Source organism: Mauremys mutica, chromosome 17, assembly GCF_020497125.1.
Source record: "Mauremys mutica isolate MM-2020 ecotype Southern chromosome 17, ASM2049712v1, whole genome shotgun sequence".
Taxonomy (NCBI): Eukaryota; Metazoa; Chordata; order Testudines; family Geoemydidae; genus Mauremys; species Mauremys mutica.
Window position 1 is genome coordinate 7,956,999 of NC_059088.1, and position 27,765 is coordinate 7,984,763.

Consider the following 27,765-nt stretch of genomic DNA (forward strand, 5'->3'; position numbering starts at 1 on the left):
TTACGGAGCCGGCACTGGACCGTGGCCGCGTCCCAGGCCGCCGTGGGCGTGTGGGTCCCTGTCGGGAATCCCGCAGCCCCGGGCGTGATCCAGCTCCGAACTCCAGCCCAGACTGCGCCGGATCCGCCCAGGGGCGTCGCTTGCTAAGCACGAGGCGTCCAGCGTCCCAGCAACCGGGCGGCGAGAAGGGACCGAGGGGCAGCGGGGCCCTTTTCCCGGCACGGGGGGCGCTGCTCCGGGCGGCACCGGAGCCGACCCACCGGCTACCGCTGGGGGAGACGCCCAGCACGAGCTCACAGCTCGGAGACCAGCCTCTGCCCCCCACCCCCGGCCTGCAGAGGGACCAGCCTGACCCCAACAACCCCCCGCCCCACACACAGCCCTGACCTGTCCCTTCCCCTGGAGAGACCCCTCCCCATGAGCCTCCCACAAGCCCCCAGGGGTCGCTGATGCAGGACACCCCCAGAGGCAGCAGCCCCCCCCAGGGCAGGGACGGAGCCCCCCAGCCAGCGCCACGAGCCCTGCCCCCACCCTGCCCCCAGCCCCCGCCAGCCCCCCCTACCCAGTGGCATGGCCCCCCCCTGCCCCCGCCAGCCCCACCCACCCAGCGGCATGGCCCCGCCCTGCCCCTGCCAGCCCCCCCACCCAGCAGCATGGCCCCGCCCAGCCCCCGCCAGCCCCCCCTACCCAGCGGCATGGCCCCACCCTGCCCCCGCCAGCCCCCCCTACCCAGCGGCATGGCCCCACCCTGCCCCCGCCAGCCCCCCCTACCCAGCGGCATGGCCCCGCCCAGTCCCCGCCAGCCCCCCCTACCCAGCGGCAGGCCGATCCCGTAGCCTTTGGTGTCCAGCAGCCCCCCGATCTGGGTGAGGTTGCAGTTCCGGCGCCGGTGATACTCGTTCATGGTGGACTCCAGCAGGAAGGCGTATCTGGAGTTCAGCACCCGGGCGATTCCCTCCTCCGTGCTCTTCACGAACACGCTGGGCTGCTTGGAGTGCATGTAATTCCACATCCGCTGGTAGGTCTGGTACCGGGAGTTCTGCGGGAGAGCCGGGGCGTGGCAGAGCTGGGGGGCAGGGCGGGGCCTGAAGGGGCTGCGAGTTGGGAGTGAGGGGCACCGGCAGGGCGGGGGGTGTAGGGGGCTGCGGGTCGGGAGGGACACTGGCAGGGCGGGGGCGGAGGGGCTGCGGGTCGGGAGTGAGGGGCACCGGCAGGGGGGGGGGGGTAGGGGGCTGCGGGTCGGGAGTGAGGGGCACCGGCAGGGCTGGGGGTGTAGGGGGCTGCAGGTCGGGAGTGAGGGGCACCGGCAGGGCTGGGGGTGTAGGGGGCTGCAGGTCGGGAGTGAGGGGCACCGGCAGGGCTGGGGGTGTAGGGGGCTGCGGGTCGGGAGGGACACTGGCAGGGCGGGGGAGGAGGGGCTGCGGGTCGGGAGTGAGGGGCACCGGGCAGGGTCGGGAGGGAGGGGCACCGGCAGGGCTGAGGGTGTAGGGGGCTGCGGGTCGGGAGTGAGGGGCCCCGGCAGGGCGGGGGGTGTAGGGGGCTCCGGGTCGGGGGTGAGGGGCACCGGCAGGGCTGGGGGTGTAGGGGGCTGCGGGTCGGGAGTGAGGGGCACCGGCAGGGCTGGGGGTGTAGGGGCTGCAGGTAGGGAGGGACCCTGGCAGGGCTGGGGGGGGAGGGGCTGCGGGTCGGGAGTGAGGGGCACCGGCAGGGCTGGGGGTGTAGGGGCTGCGGGGCGGGAGTGAGGGGCCCCGGCAGGGCTGGGGGTGTAGGGGCTGCGGGTCGGGAGTGAGGGGCACCGGCAGGGCTGGGGGTGTAGGGGGCTGCGGGTCGGGAGTGAGGGGCACCGGCAGGGCTGGGGGTGTAGGGGGCTGCGGGGCGGGAGTGAGGGGCACCGGCAGGGCTGGGGGTGTAGGGGGCTGCGGGTCGGGAGTGAGGGGCACTGGCAGGGCTGGGGGTGTAGGGGGCTGCGGGTCGGGAGTGAGGGGCACTGGCAGGGCGGGGGGTGTAGGGGCTGCGGGTCGGGAGTGAGGGGCACCGGCAGGGCTGGGGGTGTAGGGGCTGCGGGTCGGGAGTGAGGGGCACCGGCAGGGCTGGGGGTGTAGGGGGCTGCGGGTCGGGAGTGAGGGGCACCGGCAGGGATGGGGAGAACCCTGGGGGGGGGCTCTAGCGCCCCCCCATCCTCCCCGCCCCCTGGATGGCCCCACTGATCGATTCCCTTCCTAAGCATCCCTGGTGATGGCTGCTGTTGTCATGGCAATAGATGGCTGGGGGGGGCAAAGGACAGAAATAGCCACTGGCCCTGCCCCCACCCACCATTGCCATGGAGCCTCAGGCCCCTCCCCCTCTAGGCCCAGTGCATTGTGGGTATTGGGGCTGGACGGGGGGGACTGGGGCTCAGTTTGTTTTCAGTAAAGTGGGTCACCTGCCCCAGTGCATCATGGGGGGGTCTGGTCATGGGGGGGGCCTGCGGGGCACCAGGGAGGGGCCCGGGGGGGCTGCGGGGGGCAGGGAGGGGCCCGGGGGGGCCGTGGGGCAGTGTGGAGGGGCGGGGGGGGGGCAGGGGGAGGCCTGGGGGGAGCTGGGGGGCGGCGGGGAGGGGCCCGGGGGGGCTGCGGGGGCCGGGGGGTCCCACGGGGGCTGCGGGGCCCAAGGGGGGGCTGCGGGGGCCAGGGGTCCGGGGGGGCCGCGGGGGCTGCGGGTGGGTCCCAGGGGGGCTGCGGGGGCCAAGGGGGGCTGCGGGGGGCAGGGAGGGGCCCGGGGGGGCCGTGGGGCAGTGTGGAGGGGCTGGGGGGGCAGGGGGAGGCCTGGGGGGAGCTGGGGGGCGGCGGGGAGGGGCCCGGGGGGGCTGCGGGGGCCGGGGGGTCCCACGGGGGCTGCGGGGCCCAAGGGGGGGCTGCGGGGGCCAGGGGTCCGGGGGGGCCGCGGGGGCTGCGGGTGGGTCCCAGGGGGGCTGCGGGGGCCAGGGGGGGCCAGGGGTCCGGGGGTCCCGCGGGCCGCCCCGGCTCACCTGGAAGAAGGTCATGGTGGAGCCGGCGTGGATGGTGCCGTACTCGATGTTGGTCTGGTCGGCCAGGTCGTCGGCCGACTCCACCGGCACCTCCATGCGCTGCACCGTGAGGAAGGCGGCCAGGTTGGCCGTGTAGGACGAGATGATGATCAGCGTGAAGGCCCACCTGGGGGGGGGGGGGCGGGGGTCAGGGACTGGCCCCGAGCCCCCCGGAGCCCCCCTGTCCCCCGAGCGCAGAGCTCCAGCCCCCCGAGCCCCCCGGAGCCCCACTGCCCCCCCGAGCGCAGAGCTCCAGCCCCCCAAGCCCCCCGGAGCCCCACTGCCCCCCCGAGCGCAGAGCTCCAGCCCCCTGAGCCCCCCGAGCCCCCCGAGCGCAGAGCTCCAGCCCCCCAAGCCCCCCGGAGCCCCACTGCTCCCCCGAGCGCAGAGCTCCAGCCCCCCGCGCCCCCCGCTGCCCCCCCGCGGGCAGAGCTCCAGCCCCCCGCTGCCCCCCCGAGCCCCACTGCTCCCCCGAGCGCAGAGCTCCAGCCCCCCGAGCCCCCTGCTGCCCCCCAGAGCCCCACTGCTCCCCCTGAGAGCCCCACTGCTCCCCCCGAGCGCAGAGCTCCAGCCCCCCGAGCCCCCCAGAGCCCCACTGCTCCCCCGAGCGCAGAGCTCCAGCCCCCCGAGCCCCCCGCTGCCCCCCGGAGCCCCACTGCTCCCCCCGAGAGCCCCACTGCTCCCCCGAGCGCAGAGCTCCAGCCCCCCGCTGCCCCCCGCTCCCCCCGAGCGCAGGCTCCAGCCCCCCGAGCCCCCCAAGCGCAGAGCTCCAGCCCCCGGAGCCCCCCGCTCACCCCGAGTGCAGAGCTCCAGCCCCCCGAGCCCCCCGCTCCCCCCGAGTGCAGAGCTCCAGCCCCCCGAGCCCCCCAAGCGCAGAGCTCCAGCCCCCCGAGCCCCCCGCTCCCCCCGAGCGCCGCGCTCCAGCCCCCCGAGCCCCCCGCTCCCCCCGAGCGCAGAGCTCCAGGCCCCTGAGCCCCCCAGAGCCCCCCGAGCGCAGAGCTCCAGCCCCCCGAGCCCCCCGGAGCCCCACTGCTCCCCCAGAGCACAGAGCTCCAGCCCCCCAAGCCCCCTGGAGCCCCACTGCTCCCCCGAGTGCAGAGCTCCAGCCCCCCGAGCCCCCTGAGCGCAGGCTCCAGCCCCCCAGAGCCCCCCAGAGCCCCCCGAGCGCAGAGCTCCAGCCCCCCGAGCCCCCCGCTGCCCCCCGGAGCCCCACTGCTCCCCCCGAGAGCCCCACTGCTCCCCCGAGCGCAGGGCTCCAGCCCCCCGCTGCCCCCCGCTCCCCCCGAGCGCAGGCTCCAGCCCCCCGCTCCCCCCAAGCGCAGAGCTCCAGCCCCCCGAGCCCCCCGCTCCCCCCGAGCGCAGGCTCCAGCCCCCCAGAGCCCCCCGAGCGCAGAGCTCCAGCCCCCCGAGCCCCCCGCTCCCCCCGAGAGCCCCCCTGTCCCCCGAGCGCAGGCGCCAGCCCCCCGAGCCCCCCGCTCCCCCCGAGCGCAGGCTCCAGCCCGGCACTCACCAGACCCCGCTGACGCAGCGCGTGGACAGGGCCCGGGGCAGCACCTCGGAGCCCTGCTGCATGAAGCCCCCGATGGGGAACCAGAGGCTGTTGCCGAGGCTGTACTGGTTCTCCAGCACGTGGGGGCCCCGCAGGCAGGGGTGGGGGTTGTACCACTCGTAGGGGCTCAGCCTGCGGGACAGGGCAGTGAGGGGGGGCGCTGGGCACCTGGCCCCGGCCCTGCCCCCCACGTCGCTGGCCCCCATCCCCCCACTGCCCTGCCCCCCACGTCCCCGCCCCCATCCCCCCACTGCCCTGCCCCCCGGCCCTGCCCCCCACGTTGCCGGCCCCCAGCCCATCCCCCCACTGCCCTGCCCCCCACGTCCCCGCCCCCATCCCCCCACTGCCCTGCCCCCGGCCCTGCCCCCCACTGCCCTGCCCCCCACGTCCCCGCCCCCATCCCCCCACTGCCCTGCGCCCCGGCCGTGCCCCCCACGACGCCGGCCCCCATCCCCCCATTGCCCTGCCCCCCACGTCCCCGCCCCCATCCCCCCACTGGCCTGCCCCCAGCCCATCCCCCCACTGCCCTGCCCCCCACGTCGCCACCCCCCATCCCCCCACTGCCCTGCCCCCGCCCCCGCCCCCCCCGCCGCCCGCCCCCGCCCCCCCCTGCCCTTCCCCCCACTGCCCTGCCCCCCACTTCCCCGCCCCCATCCCCCCACTGCCCTGCCCCCCGGCCGTGCCCCCCACGACGCCGGCCCCCATCCCCCCACTGCCCGGCCGCCCCCGTCCCCGCCCCCTGCCCGCCTCTGCCCTGCCCCGGGCCCTTCCCCCCACTGCCCGGCCCCCCACGTCCCCGCCCCCATCCCCCCACTGCCCTGCCCCCCGGCCGTGCCCCCCACGACGCCGGCCCCCATCCCCCCACTGCCCTGCCCCCCCCGTCCCCGCCCCCATCCCCCCACTGCCCTGCCCGCAGCCCATGCCCCCACTGCCCTGCCCCCCACGTCGCCGCCCCCCATCCCCCCACTGCCCTGCCCCCGGCCCTGCCCCCCACGCCGCCGGCCCCCTCCCCCCACTGCCCTGCCCCCCCCTGCCCTGCCCCCCACGTCCCCGCCCCCATCCCCCCACTGCCCTGCCCCCCGGCCGTGCCCCCCACGACACCGGCCCCCAGCCCTGCCCCCCACTGCCCTGCCCCCCACGTCCCTGCTGCCCCCCCGTGTCCCCTCCCGCGCCCCGTTACCGGGCGGCCAGGAAGAGGACGCAGCTGACGGCCACGTAGGCCAGGAGCATGAAGAGCCACACGGCCGGCGAGAAGGGGTCCAGGAAGGAGAAGTAACCGGGTCTGCGGCCCTGGGGAGGGGGAGACGGGGGGGCTGAGCGTCCCCTGGGACGGACCCCCCCCAGCCCCCCCGGGACTGACCCCCCCGGGACTGACCCCCCCCAGCCCCCCCGGGCCGAGCCCCCCCGGGACTGACCCCCCCCAGCCCCCCCATACCATGTGCACCCGGTACAGGATGCTGATCCCCAGCGTCATGAAGGGTTTGGAGAAGTCGATCACTTTCTCCCGCTCCGCCGTGATGGTGAAGGCAGCTACCGCCAGGTCGGCCTTCTGTGGAGAGAGCCGGGGGTGAGGGGGGCCCCTGCCCCCCACCTCCCCACTGACACCCCACTGCCCCCTCCCATCGCCAGGTCGGCCTTCTGCGGAGAGAGCTGGGGGTGAGGGGGGCCCCTGCCCCCCACCTCCCCACTGACACCCCACTGCCCCCTCCCATCGCCAGGTCGGCCTTCTGCGGAGAGAGCTGGGGGTGAGGGGGGCTCCTGTCCCCCACTGCCCCCCCTGCTGCCCCACCTCCTCACTGTCCCTGTGTGAGGGGCTGGGCCTGTTCTTACCGGGGCTGTGAGTGCTGGGGGGGGGGGGTTGGCCTGGGAGGACGAGCTGCACTGGGGGGGGGGAGACTGGCCGGAGGGAGGGACCTGAGCAGGTAACGTGAGACCCCAGGGAGGGGGGAGAGGCCAGGGGACCCCTCTGCCCGGGGAGCTGAACAAAGGGGGGGGAGAGGCTGGGGGGAGAGGGGGTTTCAGGAGCTGGCTGGGGAATGGAGGGAGCCCAGACGGGGCTCTGACCCCCAAGGGGGCTGTGGGGCTCCTGGGACCCCAAGATGGACCCAATGGGGGGGTCCTGCTGTCTGTGCCGGCAAGACCCGTCCCGGCCTGTGTCCTGTCTGTCGTCTGAACAAACCTTCGGCTTTCCTGGCTGGCTGAGAGCCCCGGGGAACCCGGGGGGCCGGGCCCGACTCCCCCACACTCCCTGACACCCTGATCCCCCCCCTGCCCCCTGCCCCCCCTGATATCCCCCAGCCCCTCGCTGCCCACCTGACACCCCACTGCCCCCTCCCATCGCCTGGTCAGTCGGGGGGGGTGAGAGCTGCCCCCCGCGCCCGGGGCCGTACCCGGTCGATGAGCTCGCCCACCATGCCGGTCCAGGAGCCGTTGGCCTCGGGCGCCCCGTACAGCCCGTCCTCCACCAGCCGCAGCTGGAAGCGGAATTTGAGGATCCCGGCGAGCTCGTGCAGCATGTCGACGCAGAACCCCTCGTACTGCTCCCCGGCGCCCCCCGGGGCCTGGGCCCCCGCCCTGCGCATCACGTAGGGGTTCTCCTGCGGGGGGGGGCGGCGTCAGTGCCGGCTGTGAGCTTCCCCAGCGGTGCCCTGTGGCACTGCGAGATTCCCTGCACAGTGCCCTGTGGCGCTGCGAGCTTCCCCCCAGCGGTGCCCTGCCGCGCTGCGAGCTTCCCCCCAGCGGTGCCCTGCGGTGCTGTGAGCTTCCCCCCAGCGGTGCCCTGCCACGCTGCGAGCTTCCCCTCAGTGGTGATGTGATGGAGCAGGGGCTGTCTGTGTGGGGGATGGGGGAGCCGGGAGGACGTTAGGTGAGGGACAGGACCTGAGCCTGTAACCTGAGCTAGGCCTGGGGGAGGGGAGATCGACACCTCTGCCCGGGAGCTGGACAAAGGAGAGGAGCTGAGTGCGGAGGGTTGGGTCAGTTTTCGGTTTGGGAGCTGGGTGGTGGGTTTCAGGGGAACCTAGGCTGGGATCCAGACACCCTGAACCCCCAGAGAGGCCAGATTGAGGGGTCCTGGCTCTGCCCACAAGCTCTGCTGTAGCCTGGGTTCCTGTGTCCAATAAACCTTCTGTGTCACTGGCTGACTGAGAGTCGCTGTGGGTCCCAGGAAGGGGGGTGCAGGGCCGGACTCCCCCACGCTCCGTGACAGGTGCCCTGCGGCGCTGTGAGCTTCCCCAGCGGTGCCCTGCGGCGCTGCGAGCTTCCCCAGCGGTGCCCTGCGGCGCTGCGAGCTTCCCCAGATAATCCAGAGGCAGCCCCCGCCCCAGCCTTGGGCTTCCCGCAGGCCCCCCCTCCGGGCCGGGCTCACCAGGATGGTGGTGACAATGAGGGTCTTGTTCGCCAGGCTCTCGGAGACGTCCATGGCCAGCGTGGTGGCGTTCATGGCCAGCGTCCTGTTCGAGTACCACACGCCGATCTGCGGAGAGGGCACAGGCTGGGTGGGAGCAGGAGGGGGCCATGGGCTGACTGAGGAGCTGGGGGCCCCTGGGGCTCAGCAGATGGGGGTGACAAAGTGAGAATCTTTCATATTTTGGATGACTACTGTGTGTGCCTCAGTTTCCCCACGTGGTGCCTGGTTACTAGGCGTGTGTGGGGGGGGTTTCTCTGCACAGACCCGGAGACGGATGCCTGAGGCTAGAGGTCTCTGAGGTCCTAGTGAGGCAGGGCTGTCCCTGGGGGTGCCAGGGGTGGGGGGCTGGCCCCACGCCTTGCTGGGTCCCAGAAGACAACGGCCCGGACACTCCGCAGGACGCCGGGCGGGGTGAGCAGCTGGGGGACGAAGGGCTGGGGGGGCTGATAAGGGGGGGCTGGAAGCGGGGTCTCACGGGGGGTCGGGGCCGCCCCAGCTGGACTGTGCTGTAATTTCCCTTCTCCAGGGTCACTCAGGGCGCCCGGACCCCCAAGAACCCGCCCGGGTCACTGCAGCCTCGGGGTCCCCCCAATGTCCCCCCAGGGGGGCTCCCAGCCCCAGGGAAAGTGACCCCAGGGGGCGGTGCAGGGAAGGGGTCCCCCAGGGACGGACCCAGAGCCGGGCGACAGGCAGCTGGGGGGTGGGGGGCCCTGGGGCTGGTCCTGGGGCATTGAGGAGCGCTAGGTTTATTGGGGGGGGGTGCGGGGGTATATGGAGGGGGCTGTAGGAAGATGGGGGCTGCCAGGGATATGGGGGGCTGGGGGCATTGGGGAGCCCTGGGCAGAGCTGGGGACATTGGGAGGTGTGCGGGGCTCTAGGGAAGGCTGGCAGTTTGCGGGGCTGGGGAGAACTGCAGGGGCCCTCGGGGCCGGGTGCACTGGGGGCTGGGGAAGGCCGGGGGGCTGGGGGCCGGGGAGGGCTGAGAGGCCGGGGGATGGGGGGCCGGGGGCGCTGGGGGCTGGGGGCGCTGGGGGCGCGGGGGGGCGGGGGCCGGGGTCTCACCTCGCGGTGCCCGTCCGGCGCCTTCTCCAGGATGCGCAGGGTGTAGTTGGTTCGCTGCCCTTTGCTGTTAAACTCCACGTGACCCGTCAGCCCCTCGTACTCGACCTGCCGGGCCAGGCAGAGGGACGACGTGAGGGGGGCGAAGGGGACAGAGCAGGCCGGGGGGGGCGAGGGAACCTCGCCGGGGGGAGGTGGGAGCAGCCGGTGGGGTGCCCCAGCCCCCCCTTGCGAGTCCCCCCCGGGGCAATCAGCAGAGCTGGGCTGGGGTCAGTAGGCTCCAGAGTGAACGCCCATGGGGGCTGCGGGGGGCTCACCATGCGCAGGTAATTCATGAGGCTGGTGCCGTGCTGCCAGATGCCGGCGGAGGCGCAGGCCAGCGGCCGGACCCCGATCTCCTGGCTCCGGTTCAGCTCCCGCACGGCCCCCACCACCACGTGCACCGCGTCGAAGAGCAGCGCCGCCGAGAGCTGGGGGGCCACGGACCCACAGACACGTTACGCCTGCCCCCGTCCCCGGCCGGGCCCCCGGCGCCCCCTGTCCGCCCAGCTCCCCCCCCCCAACCTCTCCCCCGGCACCCCCCGTCCGCCCAGCTCCCAGCCCCTCCCCCCACCCCCTAACCTCTCCCCCGGCGCCCCCTGTCCGCCCAGCTCCCCCCCCCAACCTCTCCCCCGGCGCCCCCCATCCGCCCAGCTCCCCACCCCTCCCCCGGCGCCCCCTGTCCGCCCAGCTCCCCCCCCCCAACCTCTCCCCCGGCACCCCCCGTCCGCCCACCTCCCCACTGCAGGGTCAGGGGGACCTGGGGGGGCCGGGGCAGGCCGGGGACCCGGGGGCAGAGCTGGGGGCCGGGGGGGGGAGTTGTCCGGGGGGGTCCGGGGGGCAGTAGGCCGGGGGGCAGGCTGGGGGGCAGAGCAGGGGGCCAGGGGGGCCCAGGAGGCAGTAGTCCGGAGGGGTCCGGGGGGTCCGGGACAGGCCAGGGGGGCAGTCGTCCGGGGGCCAGGCTGGGGGGCAGGGCCAGGGGGGCCTGGGGGAGCTGGGGCAGGCTGGGGGCCAGTCGTCCATGGGGCAGGCTGGGGGGCAGAGCTGGGTGCCGAGGGAGCCGGGGGGGGCCGGGGGGCAGAGCTGGGGGCCGGGGGGCCGGGGAAGGGGGGGCCCGGGCAGGCTGGGGGGCAGGGCCAGGGGGGTCCGGAGGGTCCGGGGGGCAGAGCTGGGGTCCGGGGGGGCCGGGGGGCAGAGCTGGGGGCCGGGAGGTCCGGGGGGCAGAGCTGGGGGCTGGGGGGTCCGGGGGGTCTGGGGGGCAGAGCTGGGGTCCGGGGGGTTCGGGGGAGGCCGGGGGGCAGAGCTGGGGGCCGGGGGGGGCCGGGGGGCAGAGCAGGGGGCCGGGGGGCAGAGCTGGGGTCCGCGGGGTCCGGGAGGTCCGGGGGGCAGAGCAGGGGGCCGGGGGGGGCCGGGGGGCAGAGCTGGGGGCCGGGGGGGGGCCGGGGGGCAGAGCAGGGGGCCGGGGGGCTCACCGTGGGGCCGGGGAAGGGGCTGCGCTCGCAGGTCTCCCGCCAGGACATGTTGAGGCTGCGGACGAACTCGGGGTAGAAGCGGTGGCTGGTGTTGAGGACGGAGAAGCCCAGGACCCTGGTGTGATCGGCCACCACGTCGTCCAGCCGCAGGCTGGGGAAATCCTGCAGGGGGCGCCGGGGGTCAGGCCCATCGGGCAGCAGGGGCGGGGGGGCCGGTGGCGCGGGGGGGGCTGCGGGGTGAGGGGGGGTCCAGCAGCGCGGGGGGGGGCCGGCAGCACGGGGGGGGGCTGCGGGACTGGGGGGGGCCCGGTGGCACAGGGGGGGCCTGCGGGACTGGGGGGGGCCCGCCGGCCAGCGCGGGGGGGGGGCTGCGGAACCGGGGGGCCCTTCGCGCAGGCCGGCAGCGAACGGTTCCCCGGGTGCGGCAGACGGGAGCTGGGTCGGGGCCGGGCCGGGGGTCACGGCCCTGGGAGCCAGCCCAGCCCCCCTGCAGTGGGGCCCCCAGCCCAGCCCAGCCCCCGCTCACCAGGGTGGTCAGGATGTATTTGTAGAAGGCCGAGGTCATGCCCAGCTCGGAGGCCTGCAAAAGAATCGGAGAGTTAGAGCCTGGCGCTGCGAGCTTCCCCCGGCAGTGCCCCCAGCTGGGCCCTGACGCTGCGAGCTTCCCACGGCAGTGCCCCCAGCCGGGCCCCGGCGCTGCGAGCTTCCCCCGGCAGTGCCCCCAGCCGGCCCCTGGCGCTGCGAGCTTCCCCCGGCAGTGCCCCCAGCCGGGCCCCGGCGCTGCGAGCTTCCCCCGGCAGTGCCCCAGCCAGGACCCTGGCGCTGTGAGCTTCTCCCAACAGTGCCCCCAGCCGGCCCCTGGCGCTGCGAGCTTCCCCCGGCAGTGCCCCCAGCCGGGCCCTGGCGCTGCGAGCTTCCCCCGGCAGTGCCCCAGCCAGGACCCTGGCGCTGTGAGCTTCCCCCGGCAGTGCCCCCAGCCGGCCCCTGGCGCTGCGAGCTTCCCCCGGCAGTGCCCCCAGCCGGGCCCTGGTGCTGCGAGCTTCCCCCGGCAGTGCCCCCAGCCGGCCCCTGGCGCTGCGAGCTTCCCCCGGCAGTGCCCCCAGCCAGGACCCTGGCGCTGCGAGCTTCCCCCGGCAGTGCCCCAGCCAGGACCCTGGCGCTGTGAGCTTCTCCCAGCAGTGCCCCCAGCCGGCCCCTGGCGCTGCGAGCTTCCCCCGGCAGTGCCCCCAGCCGGGCCCTGGCGCTGCGAGCTTCCCCCGGCAGTGCCCCAGCCAGGACCCTGGCGCTGTGAGCTTCCCCCGGCAGTGCCCCCAGCCGGCCCCTGGCGCTGCGAGCTTCCCCCGGCAGTGCCCCCAGCCGGGCCCTGGTGCTGCGAGCTTCCCCCAGCAGTGCCCCCAGCCGGCCCCTGGCGCTGCGAGCTTCCCCCGGCAGTGCCCCCAGCCAGGACCCTGGCGCTGCGAGCTTCCCCCGGCAGTGCCCCCAGCCGGGCCCCGGCGCTGCGAGCTTCCCCCGGCAGTGCCCCCAGCCGGGCCCTGGCGCTGCGAGCTTCCCCCGGCAGTGCCCGGGCTGGCACCTTCTTGAGGACGAGGTAGGAGAGGGAGGCGTTGGCGTCGACGATGATGGTCGAGATCTTGTCGTCCCGAATCTCCTTGAGCAGCGGCGTCGGGTCGTGGGCGTCGTCCAGCATCCGGATCGACAGCGTCTCCTTGGAGATGAGGAACTGGCGCACGAGCTCCTCCAATCGCAGCAGACCTGGAGGGGGCGGGGGAGCAGGGTCACTCCCTGCAGCGCGGCGCCCCCCTCTGGGTCCCCCATCCCCCCGCCCCACGGCGCCCCCTGCTGACCCCTCGGACCCCCGCCCCACGGCGCCCCCTGCTGACCCCTCGGACCCCTGCCCCACGGCGCCTCCTGCTGACCCCTCGGACCCCTGCCCCATGGCGCCCCCTGCTGACCCCTCGGACCCCTGCTGACCCCTTCCACTCCCCGCCCCACGGCGCCCCCTGCTGACCCCTCAGACCCCTGCCCCACGGCGCCCCCCTCTGGGCCCCCCATCCCCCTGCCCCACGGCGCCCCCTGCTGACCCCTCGGACCCCCGCCCCACGGCGCCCCCTGCTGACCCCTCGGACCCCGGCCCCACGGCGCCCCCTGCTGACCCCTCGGACCCCTGCCCCATGGCGCCCCCTGCTGACCCCTCGGACCCCTGCTGACCCCTTCCACTCCCCGCCCCACGGCGCCCCCGGCGGACCCCTCAGACCACTGCCCCACGGCGCCCCCCTCTGGGCCCCCCATCCCCCTGCCCCACGGCGCCCCCTGCTGACCCCTCAGACCCCTGCCCCACGGCGCCCCCTGCTGACCCCTCAGACCCCCACCCCACGGCGCCCCCTGCTGACCCCTCAGACCCCTGCCCCACGGCGCCCCCTGCTGATCCCTGCCCCACCTCCTGCAGCACGGCACCCCCCTTTGGCCCCCCTCCCTCCCGCCCCATGGCACCCCCTGCTGCCTCCCCCATGGTGCCTTCCTCTGATTTCCACCCCCCGCTGCCCCCTAACAACCCCTTCCGCTCTCTGCCCCATGGTGCCCCCTCTGACCCCCACCTCCTGCCCCCCGGCACCCCCTGTGGACCCGGCTGCTCCCTGCCCTCCGGTGCCCCCAGCAGAGCCCCGCCCTGCCCCCACCCCCGCTCCCCGCCCCCCGGCGCCCCCAGCAGAGCCCCGCCCTGCCCCCACCCCCGCTCCCCGCCCCCCAGCGGCCCCCGAAGAGCCCTGCCCTGCCCCCGACCCCGGCGGCCCCCGAAGAGCCCCGCCCTGCCCCCACCCCCGCTCCCCGCCCCCCGGCGCCCCCAGCAGAGCCCCGCCCTGCCCCCGCCCCCCGGCGCCCCTCACACTCGGCCTGGGCGCAGAGCAGGCTGGCCGAGGGCGAGTTGAACGACTGCAGGATCCGGGCCAGGGCCAGGCTCAGGTCCTCGTTGCTGGGATAGAGGCTGACGGAGGCGAAGCGAAGATACTGCAGCCGGGGGGTCTCCTCGGGGCCCACCTTCACGTGGGGGATCTGGGGGAGCGAGAGGGTCAGGACCCCGGCGGGGGGGGAGGGACGCACTGGGGATGTGGGGCGCACGGGGGGGAGCGAGAGGGTCAGGACCCCGGCGGGGGGGGAGGGACGCACTGGGGATGTGGGGCGCACGGGGGGGAGCGAGAGGGTGAGGACCCCGGCGGGGGGGGGACGCACTGGGGATGTGGGGCGCACGGGGGGCGGGGAGAGGGTCAGGACCCCGGCGGGGGGGGGGGACGCACGGGGGATGTGGGGCGCACGGGGGGGAGCGAGAGGGTCAGGACCCCGGCGGGGGGGGGGAGGGACGCACTGGGGATGTGGGGCGAACGGGGGGCACCGCGAGGGACAGGACCCCGGCGGGGGGGGGGGGGGGGCGGGACGCACTGGGGATGTGGGGCGCACGGGGGGCAGCGAGAGGGTCAGGACCCCGGCGGGGGGGGGGGACGCACTGGGGATGTGGGGCGCACGGGGGGGAGCGAGAGGGTCAGGACCCCGGCGGCGGGGGGGAGGGACGCACTGGGGATGTGGGGCGCACGGGGGGGAGCGAGAGGGTCAGGACCCCGGCGGCGGGGGGGAGGGACGCACTGGGGATGTGGGGCGCACGGGGGGGAGCGAGAGGGTCAGGACCCCGGCGGGGGGGGAGGGACGCACTGGGGATGTGGGGCGCACGGGGGGGAGCGAGAGGGTCAGGACCCCGGCGGGGGGGGGACGCACTGGGGATGTGGGGCGCACGGGGGGGAGCGAGAGGGTCAGGACCCCGGCGGGGGGGGAGGGACGCACTGGGGATGTGGGGCGCACGGGGGGGAGCGAGAGGGTCAGGACCCCGGCGGGGGGGGGGGGGCCGCACTGGGGGGGTGGGGCGCACGGGGGGGAGCGAGAGGGTCAGGACCCCGGCGGGGGGGGGGGGACGCACTGGGGATGTGGGGCGCACGGGGGGGAGCGAGAGGGTCAGGACCCCGGCGGGGGGGGGGAGGGACGCACTGGGGATGTGGGGCGCACGGGGGGGAGCGAGAGGGTCAGGACCCCGGCGCGCGGGGCACGCACACGGGATGGCGGGCGCACGGGGGGCAGCGAGAGGGTCAGGACCCCGGCGGGGGGGAGGGACGCACTGGGGATGTGGGGCGCACGGGGGGGAGCGAGAGGGTCAGGACCCCGGCGGGGGGGGGGAGGGAGGGACGCACTGGGGATGTGGGGCGCACGGGGGGGAGCGAGAGGGTCAGGACCACGGCGGGGGGGGGGGAGGGCGGGACGCACTGGGGATGTGGGGCGCACGGGGGGCAGCGAGAGGGTCAGGACCCCGGCGGGGGGGGGACGCACTGGGGATGTGGGGCGCACGGGGGGGAGCGAGAGGGTCAGGACCCCGGCGGGGGGGGGGACGCACTGGGGATGTGGGGCGCCCGGGGGGGAGCGAGAGGGTCAGGACCCCGGCGGGGGGGGAGGGACGCACTGGGGATGTGGGGCGCCCGGGGGGGAGCGAGAGGGTCAGGACCCCGGCGGGGGGGGGACGCACGGGGGATGTGGGGCGCCCGGGGGGGAGCGAGAGGGTCAGGACCCCGCCGGCGGGGGGGGGACGCACTGGGGCGGTGGGGCGCACGGGGGGGAGCGAGAGGGTCAGGACCCCGGCGGGGGGGGAACGCACTGGGGATGTGGGGCGCACGGGGGGCAGTGAGAGGGTCAGGACCCCGGCGGGGGGGGGAGGGACGCACTGGGGATCTCGCGCCCAAGGGGGGGAGACTGACGGTCAGGACCCCGGCGGGGGGGGGACGCACTGGGGATGTGGGGCGCACGGGGGGCAGCGAGAGGGTCAGGACCCCAGCGGGGGGGGAGGGACGCACTGGGGATGTGGGGCGCACGGGGGGGAGCGAGAGGGTCAGGACCCCAGCGGGGGGGGAGGGACGCACTGGGTAGGTGGGGCGCACGGGGGGGAGCGAGAGGGTCAGGACCCCGGCGGGGGGGTGGGCCGCAATGGGGGAGTGGGGCGCACGGGGGGGAGCGAGAGGGTCAGGACCCCGGCGGGGGGGGAGGGACGCACTGGGGATGTGGGGCGCACGGGGGGGAGCGAGAGGGTCAGGACCCCGGCGGGGGGGGGGGGACGCACTGGGGAGGTAGGGCGCACGGGGGGCACTGAGAGCGTCACGCCCCCGGCGGGGGGGGGGGACGCACTGGGGATGTGGGGCGCACGGGGGGGAGCGAGAGGGTCAGGACCCCGGCGGCTGGGGGGAGCACCCCACTGGGCAACTGTCGCGCACGGGGGGGAGCGAGTGGGTCAGCACCCCGGCGGGGGGGGGAGGGACGCACTGGGGATGTGGGGCGCACGGGGGGGAGCGAGAGGGTCAGGACCCCGGCGGCGGGGGGGAGGGACGCACTGGGGATGTGGGGCGCACCGGGGGGAGCGAGAGGGTCAGGACCCCGGCTGGGGCGGGGTGGGCCCCACTGGGGAGGTGGGGCGCACGGGGGGGAGCGAGAGCGTCAGGACCCCAGCGGGGGGGGGAGGGACGCACTGGGGATGTGGGGCGCACGGGGGGCAGCGAGAGGGTCAGGACCCCGGCGGGGGGGGGGAGGGGCGCACTGGGGATGTGGGGCGCACGGGGGGCAGCGAGAGTGTCAGGACCACTCCGGCGGGGGGAGGGAGGGACGCACTGGGGATGTGGGGCGCACGGGGGGCAGCGAGAGGGTCAGGACCCCGGCGGGGGGGGGGAGGGACGCACAGGGGATGTGGGCCGCACGGGGGGCAGCGAGAGGGTCAGGACCCCGGCGGGGGGGGAGGGACGCACTGGGGATGTGGGGCGCACGGGGGGCAGCGAGAGGGTCAGGACCCCGGGGGGGGGGAGGGACGCACAGGGGGTGTGGGGCGCACCGGGGGGAGCGAGAGGGGGAGGACCCCGGCGGGGGGGGAGGGACGCACTGGGGATGTGGGGCGCACGGGGGGGAGCGAGAGGGTCAGGACCCCGGCAGGGGGGGGAGGGACGCACTGGGGATGTGGGGCGCACGGCAGGATTCAGGGGGTCCCGCCCCCCCATTTACCTCCTTCTCCCCACAGATGTGGCTGACAGTGGCGGCCGAGGCGGGACTCGCAGCTGGCCCCAGAACCGACACCACCCCTTTGGGCAGGATCTGGCACACTGCGGGGAGAGAGAGTGTGGGGGGCACGCCGGGCAGCCAGGCCCTCGCACGCCCCCCTCGCACGCGCACACACGCACCTGCATGCTCACCACTGCACACCTACCCTTGCACACGCGCAATCCTCCCTCCACAAACGTATCTTCACATGCCCACGCTTGCACACACACACTTACACACAACCCTTGCACACTCACCATTGCATGCCCACCCTCACACACGTGCACTCCTCCCTCCACAAGCATACACGTCCTGCACAATTACCTTTGCGCACACACCCTGACACACACATGCTCTCACACACATCCTCCTCTTGCCACAAACATGCATGCCCTGTCCGTTCACACTCACATGCTTGTCTGCCCACGAATGCACACTCATCCTTCCCCACACTCCCATCCTTGCACACCCACCTTGCACACTTTCCCTTCCACAAATACACACCCTCATCTTTGCACATGCCCACTCACCCTCACTCTCCTGCTGTGACACAGTGGGAATGTTCCCAATGTTTCTCTGAATACTGTGGGTGCCTCAGTTTCCCCTGTGTGTTAGGTACCTGGCTGGGGGGCTCAGGGGGTGTGATTGGTGCAGTGACCCCTGGAGGGCAGGTGTGACGACCGGCCCACGCTCAGAACCTGCTCACTGACGGCTGGAGCTTGGCCCTGCAGGGCCGGCCGGGGGGCGGGAGGGGAACCCAGGGGACCTGCTGGGCCAGGAAAGGGACAGAGGCCGAGGGGGCTACGGGGGGTGGGAGGCTGGGCTGGGGGAACTGGTCAGTCCTGGCTTGGGACTGGGGGGGCTCTGGGTCCCCCCCAGACGGACTTTGCTGCGGGTCCCTGGTCCCTGTGCTCACAAGCTCTGTTCTACGCTGGGTCCCCCACGGCGAATAACCCGTCGGGGTCACTCGCTGGCTGGGAGTCGCTGGGGGGGGCAGGGCCCTTTGGGGGCGTGAGAGGCTCCCCAGGGGCCCCGCCCAGGGGGACTCGCTGCGGGGGGGCCGGGGTGAGCAGGGGGCCGAGGTCGGACCCAGGAGGCCCCGAAGCCGAGCAGGCTCCTGGCCCCGGTGACAGGTGCCCTGCGGGAGACGCTGCCCCAGAGTCCTGCCTGGCTTCCCCCGGAGCCCTGAGAGCCCCCAGCCCGGGGCCCCGGGACCCCCCCAACCCCCTGCCATGCCAGGACCCCGGGACCCCCCCAACCCCCTGCCGTGCCCAGGACCCCGGGACCCCCCCAACTCCCTGCCGTGCCCAGGACCCCGGGACCCCCCCAACTCCCTGCCGTGCCCAGGACCCCGGGACCCCCCCAACTCCCTGCCGTGCCCAGGACCCCGGGACACCCCAACCCCCTGCCGTGCCCAGGACCCTGGGACCCCCCCAACCCCCTGCCGTGCCAGGACCCCGGGACCCCCCCAACTCCCTGCCGTGCCCAGGACCCCGGGACCCCCACAACTCCCTGCCGTGCCCAGGACCCCGGGACACCCCAACCCCCTGCCGTGCCCAGGACCCCAGGACCCCCCAACCCCCTGCCGTGCCAGGACCCCGGGACCCCCCCAACCCCCTGCCGTGCCAGAACCCCGGGAGCCCCCCAACTCCCTGCCGTGCCAGGACCCCGGGACCCCCCCAACCCCCTGCCGTGCCCAGGACCCCGGGACCCCCCAAACTCCCTGCCGTGCCCAGGACCCCGGGACCCCCCCAACTCCCTGCTGTGCCAGGACCCCGGGACCCCCCCAACTCCCTGCCGTGCCCAGGACCCCGGGACCCCCCCAACTCCCTGCTGTGCCAGGACCCCCGGTCCCCCCCAACCCCCTGCCGTGCCCAGGACCCCGGGACCCCCCCAACTCCCTGCTGTGCCAGGACCCCGGGACCCCCCCAACTCCCTGCCGTGCCCAGGACCCCGGGACACCCCAACCCCCTGCCGTGCCCAGGACCCCGGGACCCCCCCCCACTCCCTGCCGTGCCCAGGACCCCGGGACCCCCCCAACTCCCTGCCGGGCCGGGACCCCGGGACCCCCCAACTCCCTGCCGTGCCCCGGACCCCGGGACCCCCCCAACCCCCTGCCGTGCCCAGGACCCCGGGTCCCCCCCCAACTCCCTGCCGTGCCCAGGACCCCGGGACCCCCCCAACCCCCTGCCGTGCCCAGGACCCCGGGACCCCCCCCAACCCCCTGCCGTGCCCAGGACCCCGGGACCCCCCCAACCCCCTGCCGTGCCAGGACCCCGGGACACCTGCACTCTGACCCTTCCCCCCCCCACGCACACAAACGTGCACACTCCCCATCGCCTCCGTCTCCTGCACGCTCCAGCACACACTCACATCCATTCTCCTCCTTGCACACTTGTGCCCGGCACATGCCCATGTCCCTGACTTCACACAGATTATCCCCACCCAGTGAGGGCTGGGCCCACGTGTGCACACGCACCTTGCACACCCAGCCATGCTCATGCTCCCACCCCGTTGGGTCACGGACTCACCCTCGCCTACTCACACTCGCCGCACCACGATGGTCTTGCAGAGGTGCTTTTGGACTAACCACCCTCGTGCTCACTCCCCCTCGCACGCTCCCCTCACATGTTTACACACTCACATGGGGTCACCCCCTCACACACTGAACACTGGCACATACAATGGTGTTGGCAAACTAGTTCTGGCTACCCCTTGCACACTCACCCCTCGCACATGTACTGGTGTCAGTGGTCTCACACATGCCCCCTCACACAAGTACTGGTGTTAGTGGTCTCATGCACGGCCCCTCGCACACGTACTGGTGTCAGTGGTCTCACGCATGCCCCCTCGCACACATACTGGTGTTAGTGGTCTCACGCACAGCCCCTCCCACATGTACTGGTGTCAGTGGTCTCACGCATGCCCCCTCGCACACGTACTGGTGTCAGTGGTCTCACGCACGGCCCCTCGCACACGTACTGGTGTCAGTGGTCTCGTACTGGCTGTCGCGCTGCAGTTCGAAGATCTCGACCTCCACGCGGGCCTTAGCCGGCACCTCGATGATGCTGTTGATCTGCTCCCGGGCCAGGGCCAGGGCCAGGCGCTCCCCGCGCCCACACACTGTCTGATCGTCCAGGATCGCAGCTGGGGGGCACAGAGCCGGGGGGCACGTGGGGCCAGAGACACCACCGACACCCCTCCCCCACCACTGAGCTCCCCCCATCCTCAGCCACCTCCCATGGCCCCCCACCCATCCACGGCCCCTCACTCCCGACCCGCAGCCCCTACCCCCCAGCCCTGGGCTTCCGGCCCCCAGCTCTGCCGGTGCCCCTCACTGCCAACCCGCAGCCCCTGCCCGCAGCCCCAGGCTCCCCCAGCTCTGCCGGTGCCCCTCACTCCCGACCCGCAGCCCCTGCCCCCAGCCCCGGGCTCCCCCAGCTCTGCCGGTGCCCCTCACTCCCGACCCGCAGCCCCTGCCCCCAGCCCCTGGCTCCCCCAGCTCTGCCGGTGCCCCTCACTCCCGACCCGCAGCCCCTGCCCCCAGCCCCGGGCTCCCCCAGCTCTGCCGGTGCCCCTCACTCCCGACCCGCAGCCCCTGCCCCCAGCCCCGGGCTCCCCCAGCTCTGCCGGTGCCCCTCACTCCCGACCCGCAGCCCCTGCCCCCAGCCCCGGGCTCCCCCAGCTCTGCCGGTGCCCCTCACTCCAGACCCGCCCCCCCGGCCCCCCGCCCCCGGCTCCCCCAGCTCTGCTGGTGCCCCTCACTCCTGACCCGCAGCCCCTGCCCCCAGCCCCGGGCTCCCCCAGCTCTGCTGGTGCCCCTCACTCCCGACCCGCAGCCCCTGCCCCCAGCCCCGGGCTCCCTGGGGTGCCTCACCCATGCGCAGTGACGACAGCACCTGCAGGCTCAGGCGGGCGAAGCTGACGATCAGCAGCAGCAGCAGCAGCGCGGGCGACGTCGGCATCTTCCACCCTCCTCATGGGGAACGTCGCCGCGGCCCCGGCTGCCACCTGCGGGGGGGAGGGGGAAGAGCCCGGGGCGGGGCCCGGGGGAGTCACATGGCAGAGCACCCCCTAGCGGCCCCCCACAGCGCCCCCCCCACTGACCCCTGGCCCCACAGCGCCCCAGTGACCCCCCACAGTGCCCCCACTGACCCGGCCCACAGCGCCCCCTACTGACCCCCTGCCCCCATTGACACTGCCCCACAGTGCCCCCTACTGCCCCCCTGCCCCCATTGACACTGCCCCACAGCGCCCCCCCCACTGATCCCTGGCCCCACAGCGCCCCAGTGACCCCCCTACAGCCCCCTCTACTGACCCCGCCCACAGCGCCCCAGTGACCCCCCACAGTGCCCCCACTGACCCGGCCCACAGCGCCCCCTAGTGACCCCCCCAGTGACCCCTCCAGCCTCCTCTACTGGACCCCATCCACAGCGCCCCCTACTGACCCCCTGCCCCACAGACCGCTCTACTGACCCCGCTCACAGCACCCCTAGTGACCCCCCCACAGCACACCTAGTGACCCCCCACATCCCCCTTACTGACCCCACCCACAGTGCCCCCTACTGACCCCCTGCCCCACAGACCGCTCTACTGACCCCGCTCACAGCACCCCTAGTGACCCCCCACATCCCCCTTACTGACCCCGCTCACAGCACCCCTAGTGACCCCCCCACAGCACCCCTAGTGACCCCCCACATCCCCCTTACTGACCCCGCTCACAGCACCCCTAGTGACCCCCCACAGCACCCCTAGTGACCCCCCACATCCGCCTTACTGCACCCGCTCACAGCACCCCTAGTGACCCCCCACAGCACCACCTAGTGACCCCCCACATCCCCCTTACTGACCCCGCCCACAGTGCCCCCTAGTGACCCCCTGCCCCCATTGACACTGCCTCACAGCCCCTCCAGTGACCCTCCTGCCCCACAGCGCCCCCAGTGACCCTGTGCGACGAAGTGGGGCTGTTCTTAATGTTCCCTCTGAATACTGGGGGGGGGGCGGTTCCTGGCCGACCCTCTGTCACCTGGCAACTAATGGCCAGGCCCTGCCCCCCCGCAAGGGGATGCTAAAGGGGGGAAGAACAAAGGGGTCAGGTGACCTCCTGGCCCGGGGAAGGAGCTGAGCAGAGGGGGCGCTGGAGGGGGTCAGTCTGGAGCTGGCTGGGGACGAGGAGTGAAGTGCAGATGTGGGGGTCTGGCTCACTGCCCCCCAGAATGGACCCGGCCGAGGGGTCCGGTTCGCGGTACCTACAAGCTCTGTGTTAGCCCCTGTTCCTGTCACCGAATAAACCTCTGTGTCACTGGCTGGCTGAGAGTCACGTCTGACTGCGCCGTGGGGGGGCAGGACCCTGTGGCCCCCCCACGACCCCGCTGGGGCGACTCGCTGTGGGAAGCGCACGGAGGGCAGAGGATGCTGAATGCTCCAAGGAGAGACCCAGGAGGTGAAGCCGTGGGAGCTTCTTGCCCTGCAGACAGGCTGCTCCGAGGGAGAGGAGGCTCCCAGAGTCCTGCCTGGCTTGGTGGGGAGCAGCTCCAGAGCAGCACCGGGGACACCGTAATACAAGAACTAGGGGTCACCAAATGAAATTAATGGGCAGCAGGTTTAAACAAATCAAAGGAAGTTTTTCTTCACACAGCGCACAGTCAACCTGTGGAACTCCTTGCCTGAGGAGATTGTGAAGGCTGGGACTATAACAGCCTTTAAAAGGGAACTGGATAAATTCATGGTGGCTAAGTCCATACATGGCTATTAGCCAGGCTGGGTAAGAATGGTGTCCCTAGCCTCTGTTCGTCAGAGGGTGGAGATGGATGGCAGGAGAGAGATCACTTGATCATTGCCTGTTAGGTTCACTCCCTCTGGGGCACCTGGCATTGGCCACTGTCGGTAGACAGATACTGGGCTGGATGGACCTTTGGTCTGACCCGGTACGGCCGTTCTTATGCTCTTATGACACTGCCCCACACCCCAATCCACAGAGCCCCCTACTGACCCCCTGCCCCACAGCACCCCCTTGTTTCCATGCACAGGGGGTGGGACTCAGTGTCCCAGGTGTTACTGGTTAACGAGGGGAGGGGAGAGGGAGTTTGCTGGTGCACAGGACTGGAGAGGGACTCAGGACCCCGGCCCGGCCTGGAGGATGGAGACCCAGCGACTGGGGACCTGGGGACCCAGAGACCCAGCTCAGGAGTCGCAGCCGGTTCTGGCCAGTGGGGACAATGGGCTGCGGGGAGAGGACCCCGGTGACCTGCCCAGCCGGCTCCAGCCAGAGGGGCCAGAGGGGGGCTGAGAGCAGAGGAGACCCAGGCCCCGGTTTACGACCCTGTTTCCCTGGAGAGGAGACAATGGACAGAGGGGGCCTGGGGCCGGGGGTATCGGAGGCCCAGCTGGGAGCAGGGGGGCTCGGGGCTGGAGGGGGGAGCAGGCAGAGCCCCCCTGGCTGCAGGGGGACTGGGATGTGCTGGGCTGGGGGAGGCCAGGCCTGAGGCCGGAGAGTTTCCTGTGCTGGGTTCAACTCTCAATAACCCTCCTGTGTTACGCTGGGGGAGAGTCGCTGCGGGCTAGAGAACAGGGCGGGGGGGGGGGAATCGTCCCCTTCGGGGGTGAGGAGGCCCCGGGGGCCCAGAGCGAGGGGACTCCCTGGGGGGCCCACGGCAGAGCCAGACGTGCTGAGGCTCAGAGCAGTGCGGCTCCGGGAGCTGGGGGGGCCTGACCCTGGGAGAGGGGCCCCCCGAGAGGGGCTGTCGCACTGAAGGGGGCACCCCCCCCCCACAGACCGCACGGGGCCACGCGTGGGAACGACCTGGGAGTCCGTGACACACCTCTTACTGACCCCCTGCCCCACAGCGCCCCCTAGTGACCCTGCCCCACAGTGCCTTCTACTGAGCCTCCTGCCCCGCTTCCTGCCCCACAGCGCCCCCTACTCACCCCCCTGCCCCACAGCGCCCCCTAGTGACCCTGCCCCACAGTGCCTTCTACTGAGCCTCCTGCCCCGCTTCCTGCCCCACAGCACCCCCTACTCACCCCCTGCCCCACAGTGCCCCCTACTGAGCCTCCTGCCCCCCGGCGCCCTGGCCAAGGTGACTCCCGGTGGCAGTTTGGGGGAGGGGTCTCGCAGCATCTGGCACCGCTCCCCCCCCCCCCCGGCACCGCTCCCCGTTTGTGCCAAGTCAGCAGCTTGCAGCGTCCTCGCGCCACCTTCACCTTGAGCGACGTGGCTTCCCGCAGCCTGGCTGGGCACTGCTGGGGGGAAGCTCACAGCACCAGGGGCCCCAGGGAGGGGGCGTCTCAGTGCCATGGGAGGGGGATATAGTCAGTTGCATGGGGATGGGGCCATGTCCAGTGCTGGGTTCCCGAGGGGATCTGGGGGGGACGGGGCCGTGTCCAGTGCTGGGTTCCCGGGGGGGATTTGGGGGGGACGGGGCCATGTCCAGTGCTGGGATTCCCGGGGGGGATTTGGGGGGGACGGGGCCGTGTCCAGGGCTGGGGTTCCCGGGGGGGATTTGGGGGGGACGGGGCCGTGTCTTGGTGCTGGGGTTCCCGGGGGGGATTTGGGGGAGACGGGGCCATGTCTTGGTGCTGGGGTTCCCGGGGGGGATTTGGGAGGGATGGGGCCGTGTCCAGTGCTGGGGTTTCTGGGGGGATCTGGGGGGGACGGGGCCATGTCCAGTACTGGGTTCCCGGGGGATCTGGGGGGGCCGGGGCCATGTCCAGTGCTGGGTTCCCGGGGGGGATTTGGGGGGAACAGGGCCGTGTCCAGTGCTGGGTTCCCGGGGGATCTGGGGGGGCCGGGGCCGTGTCCAGTGCTGGGGTTCCTGGGGGGATCTGGGGGGACAGGGCTGTGTCTCGGTGCCAGGGTTCCCAGGGGGAATTTCGGGGACAGGGCCGTGTCCAGTGCTGGGTTCCCGGGGGGATCTGGGGGGAACAGGGCCGTGTCCAGTGCTGGGGTTCCCGGGGGGGATCTGGGGGGAACAGGGCCGTGTCCAGTGCTGGGTTCCCGGGGGGGATCTGGGGGGAACAGGGCCGTGTCCAGTGCTGGGTTCCCGGGGGGATCTGGGGGGAACAGGGCCGTGTCCAGTGCTGGGGTTCCCGGGGGGGGGATTTGGGGGGAACAGGGCCGTGTCCAGTGCTGGGTTCCCGGGGGGATCTGGGGGGGCCAGGGCTGTGTCCAGTGCTGGGGTTCCCGGGGGGATCTGGGGGGGCCGGGGCCATGTCCAGTGCTGGGGTTCCCGGGGGGGGATTGGGGGGGAACAGGGCCGTGTCCAGTGCTGGGTTCCCGGGGGGATCTGGGGGGGCCAGGGCTGTGTCCAGTGCTGGGGTTCCCGGGGGGATCTGGGGGGGCCGGGGCCGTGTCCAGTGCTGGGGTTCCCGGGGGGATCTGGGGGGAACAGGGCCGTGTCCAGTGCTGGGGTTCCCGGGGGGGATTTGGGGGAGACGGGGCCGTGTCCAGTGCTGGGTTCCCGGGGGGGATCTGGGGGGGACGGGGCTGCGTCTCGGTGCCAGGGTTCCCAGGGGGAATTTGGGGGACGGGGCCGTGTCTTGGTGCTGGGGTTCCCGGGGGGGATTTGGGGGGCTGGGGCGATGGGATGGGGCCAATCACCCATCCCTCCATGGTCCAGGAAGGGGGTGGGGGAAATGGGAATCCAATCCTGTCACGTGACCCTTGATGCCCCACCAGCTGCATGGGGGAGGGGAGGGAGAAGGGGGCGGGGTCTCAGATGGCGTTGCCTGGAGACACCAGCTTCCTTCCTAGCCGTGTCCTGTTGCCCAGCAACAGCTACCGGCTGCCACAAAAGGGTATCAACATCTGAGCAGGGAGACGGTGCTGTGAGCTTCACCCCAGCAGTGCCCCCAGCCAGGGCCCCTGGTGCTGTGAGCTTCCCCACAGCAGTGCCCTCAGCCAGGGCCCCTGGTGCTGCGAGCTTCACCCCAGCAGTGTCCCAAGCCGGGACCCTGGTGCTGCGAGCTTCACCCCAGCAGTGCCCCTGGCCAGGACCCTGGTGCTGCGAACTTCCCCCAGCAGTGCCCCCACTTTGGGATCCTGGTGCTGCAAACTTCCACCAGCAGTGCCCCCAGACCAGGACCCTGGCACCATGAGCTTCCCCCCAGCAGTGCCCCCAGATGGGGACCCTGATGCTGTGAGCTTCCCCCCAGCAGTGCCCTCAGCTGGGGACCCTGATGCTGCGAGCCTCCCCCAGCAGTGCCCCCAGACCAGGACCCTGACACTGTGAGTCTCCCCCCAGCAGTGCCCCTGGCCAGGACCCTAGTGCTGCGAACTTCCCCCAGCAGTGCCCCCAGATGGGGACCCTGACGCTGTGAGCCTCCCCCCAGCAGTGCCCTCAGCTGGGGACCCTGATGCTGTGAGCTTCCCCCCAGCAGTGCCCTCAGCAGTTAACTCTGCCCCTTGAACCCTCAGCACTGAGACATGGCCCCTGCTAGAAGGCAGCCCCAAGGAACTGCCACTCTGGAGAGACAGCCCCTGTCCCCCCCCCCCACTGCATCCCAGCCCCCGCCCCGAAAATCCAGCACCCAGACCTGGCCATGCCCCTCCCCCCATAGCAGGAGGCCCCAGGCCCCAGCCCGGCCTGGCCAGCGACTCAGCCCCGAATCCTCCTGCCCAGGCCGCGCCAGGGAGCGGGGGGGGGGACCTCTGTGCCCCCTGCAGCTGCGGGTGAGCGAGGCCTCGAACTCAGGCTCGGCGGCGGGGGGCTGCCAGGGCCCTGGGGCAGAATGTGCAGAGGGGCCCTCTGGGAGGGGGGTGCAGTGGGGTGGGACGGACGGGGTTTGAGCGCTGGGAGCTGCTGGGGGGGGCTAGGAGAGAGGGGGGCTGTGGGGTGGGGGCACATGGGGGACCCGGGGTGGTTGGTCCCAGAGCGGGGCAGGGGGAGCATACAGACACCCCCTCCCCCCATGACCCCCAGGCGCAGGGGGAAGGGGGCTTGGGCCTGTGGCCGAGGGGGGCCGGCTGGTGCCTGGGGGGGGGCGCTGAGACCCGGCAAACTCGATTCACACATGGACCCACTGAGCAGCTAGACCGTCCCCGAGCCCAGCCCCCCCCCCCCCGGCGGGGACAGGCCCCTGCCCCATTCCCTGCCCCCCTGAGCCAGCCAGTCCCTCCCCCGGGCCGGATGGGGGCCGGGGCCCCCAGCCCTGGCTTGGGGCTAACGGGGGGCACCATGGGGACAGGCCGGGGGAGGGGTCAGGCCGAGCTGGGGGCGCCAGGACGGAGCAGAGAGAAAAGGGGGGGCCGGGGCCCAGCGAAGGCGGGGGGGCTGCAGGGTGTTGGGGGGGCGCAGCCCGGCGGTCTCTGCCCCTTGTCTCCCGCCCCCCCATCCCCGCCAGAGGCCAGACGAGGTCCCCCTCCCCCAGCTGCCCCCGCACCCCAACCCCCCCATACCGCCCCCGGCCCCACATACGCGTGCGCAGAGCTTCGGCACAGGCCACGCCAAAGTGCGGGGGGGGCACGGAGCGGCCCCCCCGGCGCCCCCAAACAGGCAGGAAAGTAGCGAGACTTACGGAATCCGTGATCGGCGCGGGGGCCCCCCGCTCTGGCTGCCTGCGGCCCCCCCTGCCCGCTCGGGGCCCCCCAAGTCCGCAATCCGGGCAGCGGCGAGACGCGCGGGGGGCGCAGCGAGGGGGGCTCAGGCGTCAGCGCCCCGCATTTTGCAAGCGGGGGGGTGAGAACTGCCGGTAGAAGAGAAAACGCCCCATGTCCGTCTGTCTGTCCGGGGGGGCCGCCCCGAACCTCCCTCGACCGCAGCCCCCGCTCGCCCTCCTGGGGGGGGCCGGACCCCCCCCGATCGCAGCCCCGGCCTCGATCTCCACGCGGGGAGGGTTCAAATCCCGATTTTCCGCCGGGGGGGCGATGCAGGGGACGCGGGGGGGGCGCTTCAGGAGCCCTCAGTCAGCCGAGGCCGGCGCATCGCGGCGACGCTGGGGGGGGGGCGGAGATGGAGGGGGGCGGAGAGAGGGGGAGGGGGCGGGGATGGAGAAAAGGGGGGATGGGGGCGGCCGGACCCTCCGTTGGGGGCGGGGTCTTACGGCCTGGGGGGGATGGGGGGGTGGCGAGACCCCCTCCTTTGCA

The 27,765-nt window shown here is 73.9% G+C and overlaps 1 protein-coding gene across 1 annotated transcript; it reads right to left on the reverse strand.

The window, feature by feature from the left end:
- Positions 1 to 27,607, reverse strand: LOC123351891 (glutamate receptor ionotropic, kainate 5-like). Its single transcript, XM_044991571.1, has 18 exons — positions 27,198 to 27,607; positions 20,560 to 20,693; positions 19,665 to 19,829; positions 16,647 to 16,744; positions 13,457 to 13,622; positions 12,148 to 12,326; positions 11,101 to 11,154; positions 10,575 to 10,736; positions 9,381 to 9,533; positions 9,067 to 9,171; positions 7,963 to 8,070; positions 6,986 to 7,192; positions 6,031 to 6,144; positions 5,776 to 5,885; positions 4,557 to 4,727; positions 3,008 to 3,173; positions 814 to 1,039; positions 1 to 269 (listed from the first exon to the last, which is right to left on the reverse strand). The coding sequence occupies exons 2-18, from the start codon at positions 20,645 to 20,647 to the stop codon at positions 1 to 3; spliced, it is 2,541 nt and encodes an 846-aa protein (XP_044847506.1). The 5' UTR covers positions 20,648 to 20,693; positions 27,198 to 27,607.
- Between the last annotated feature and the right edge of the window lie 158 nt (positions 27,608 to 27,765).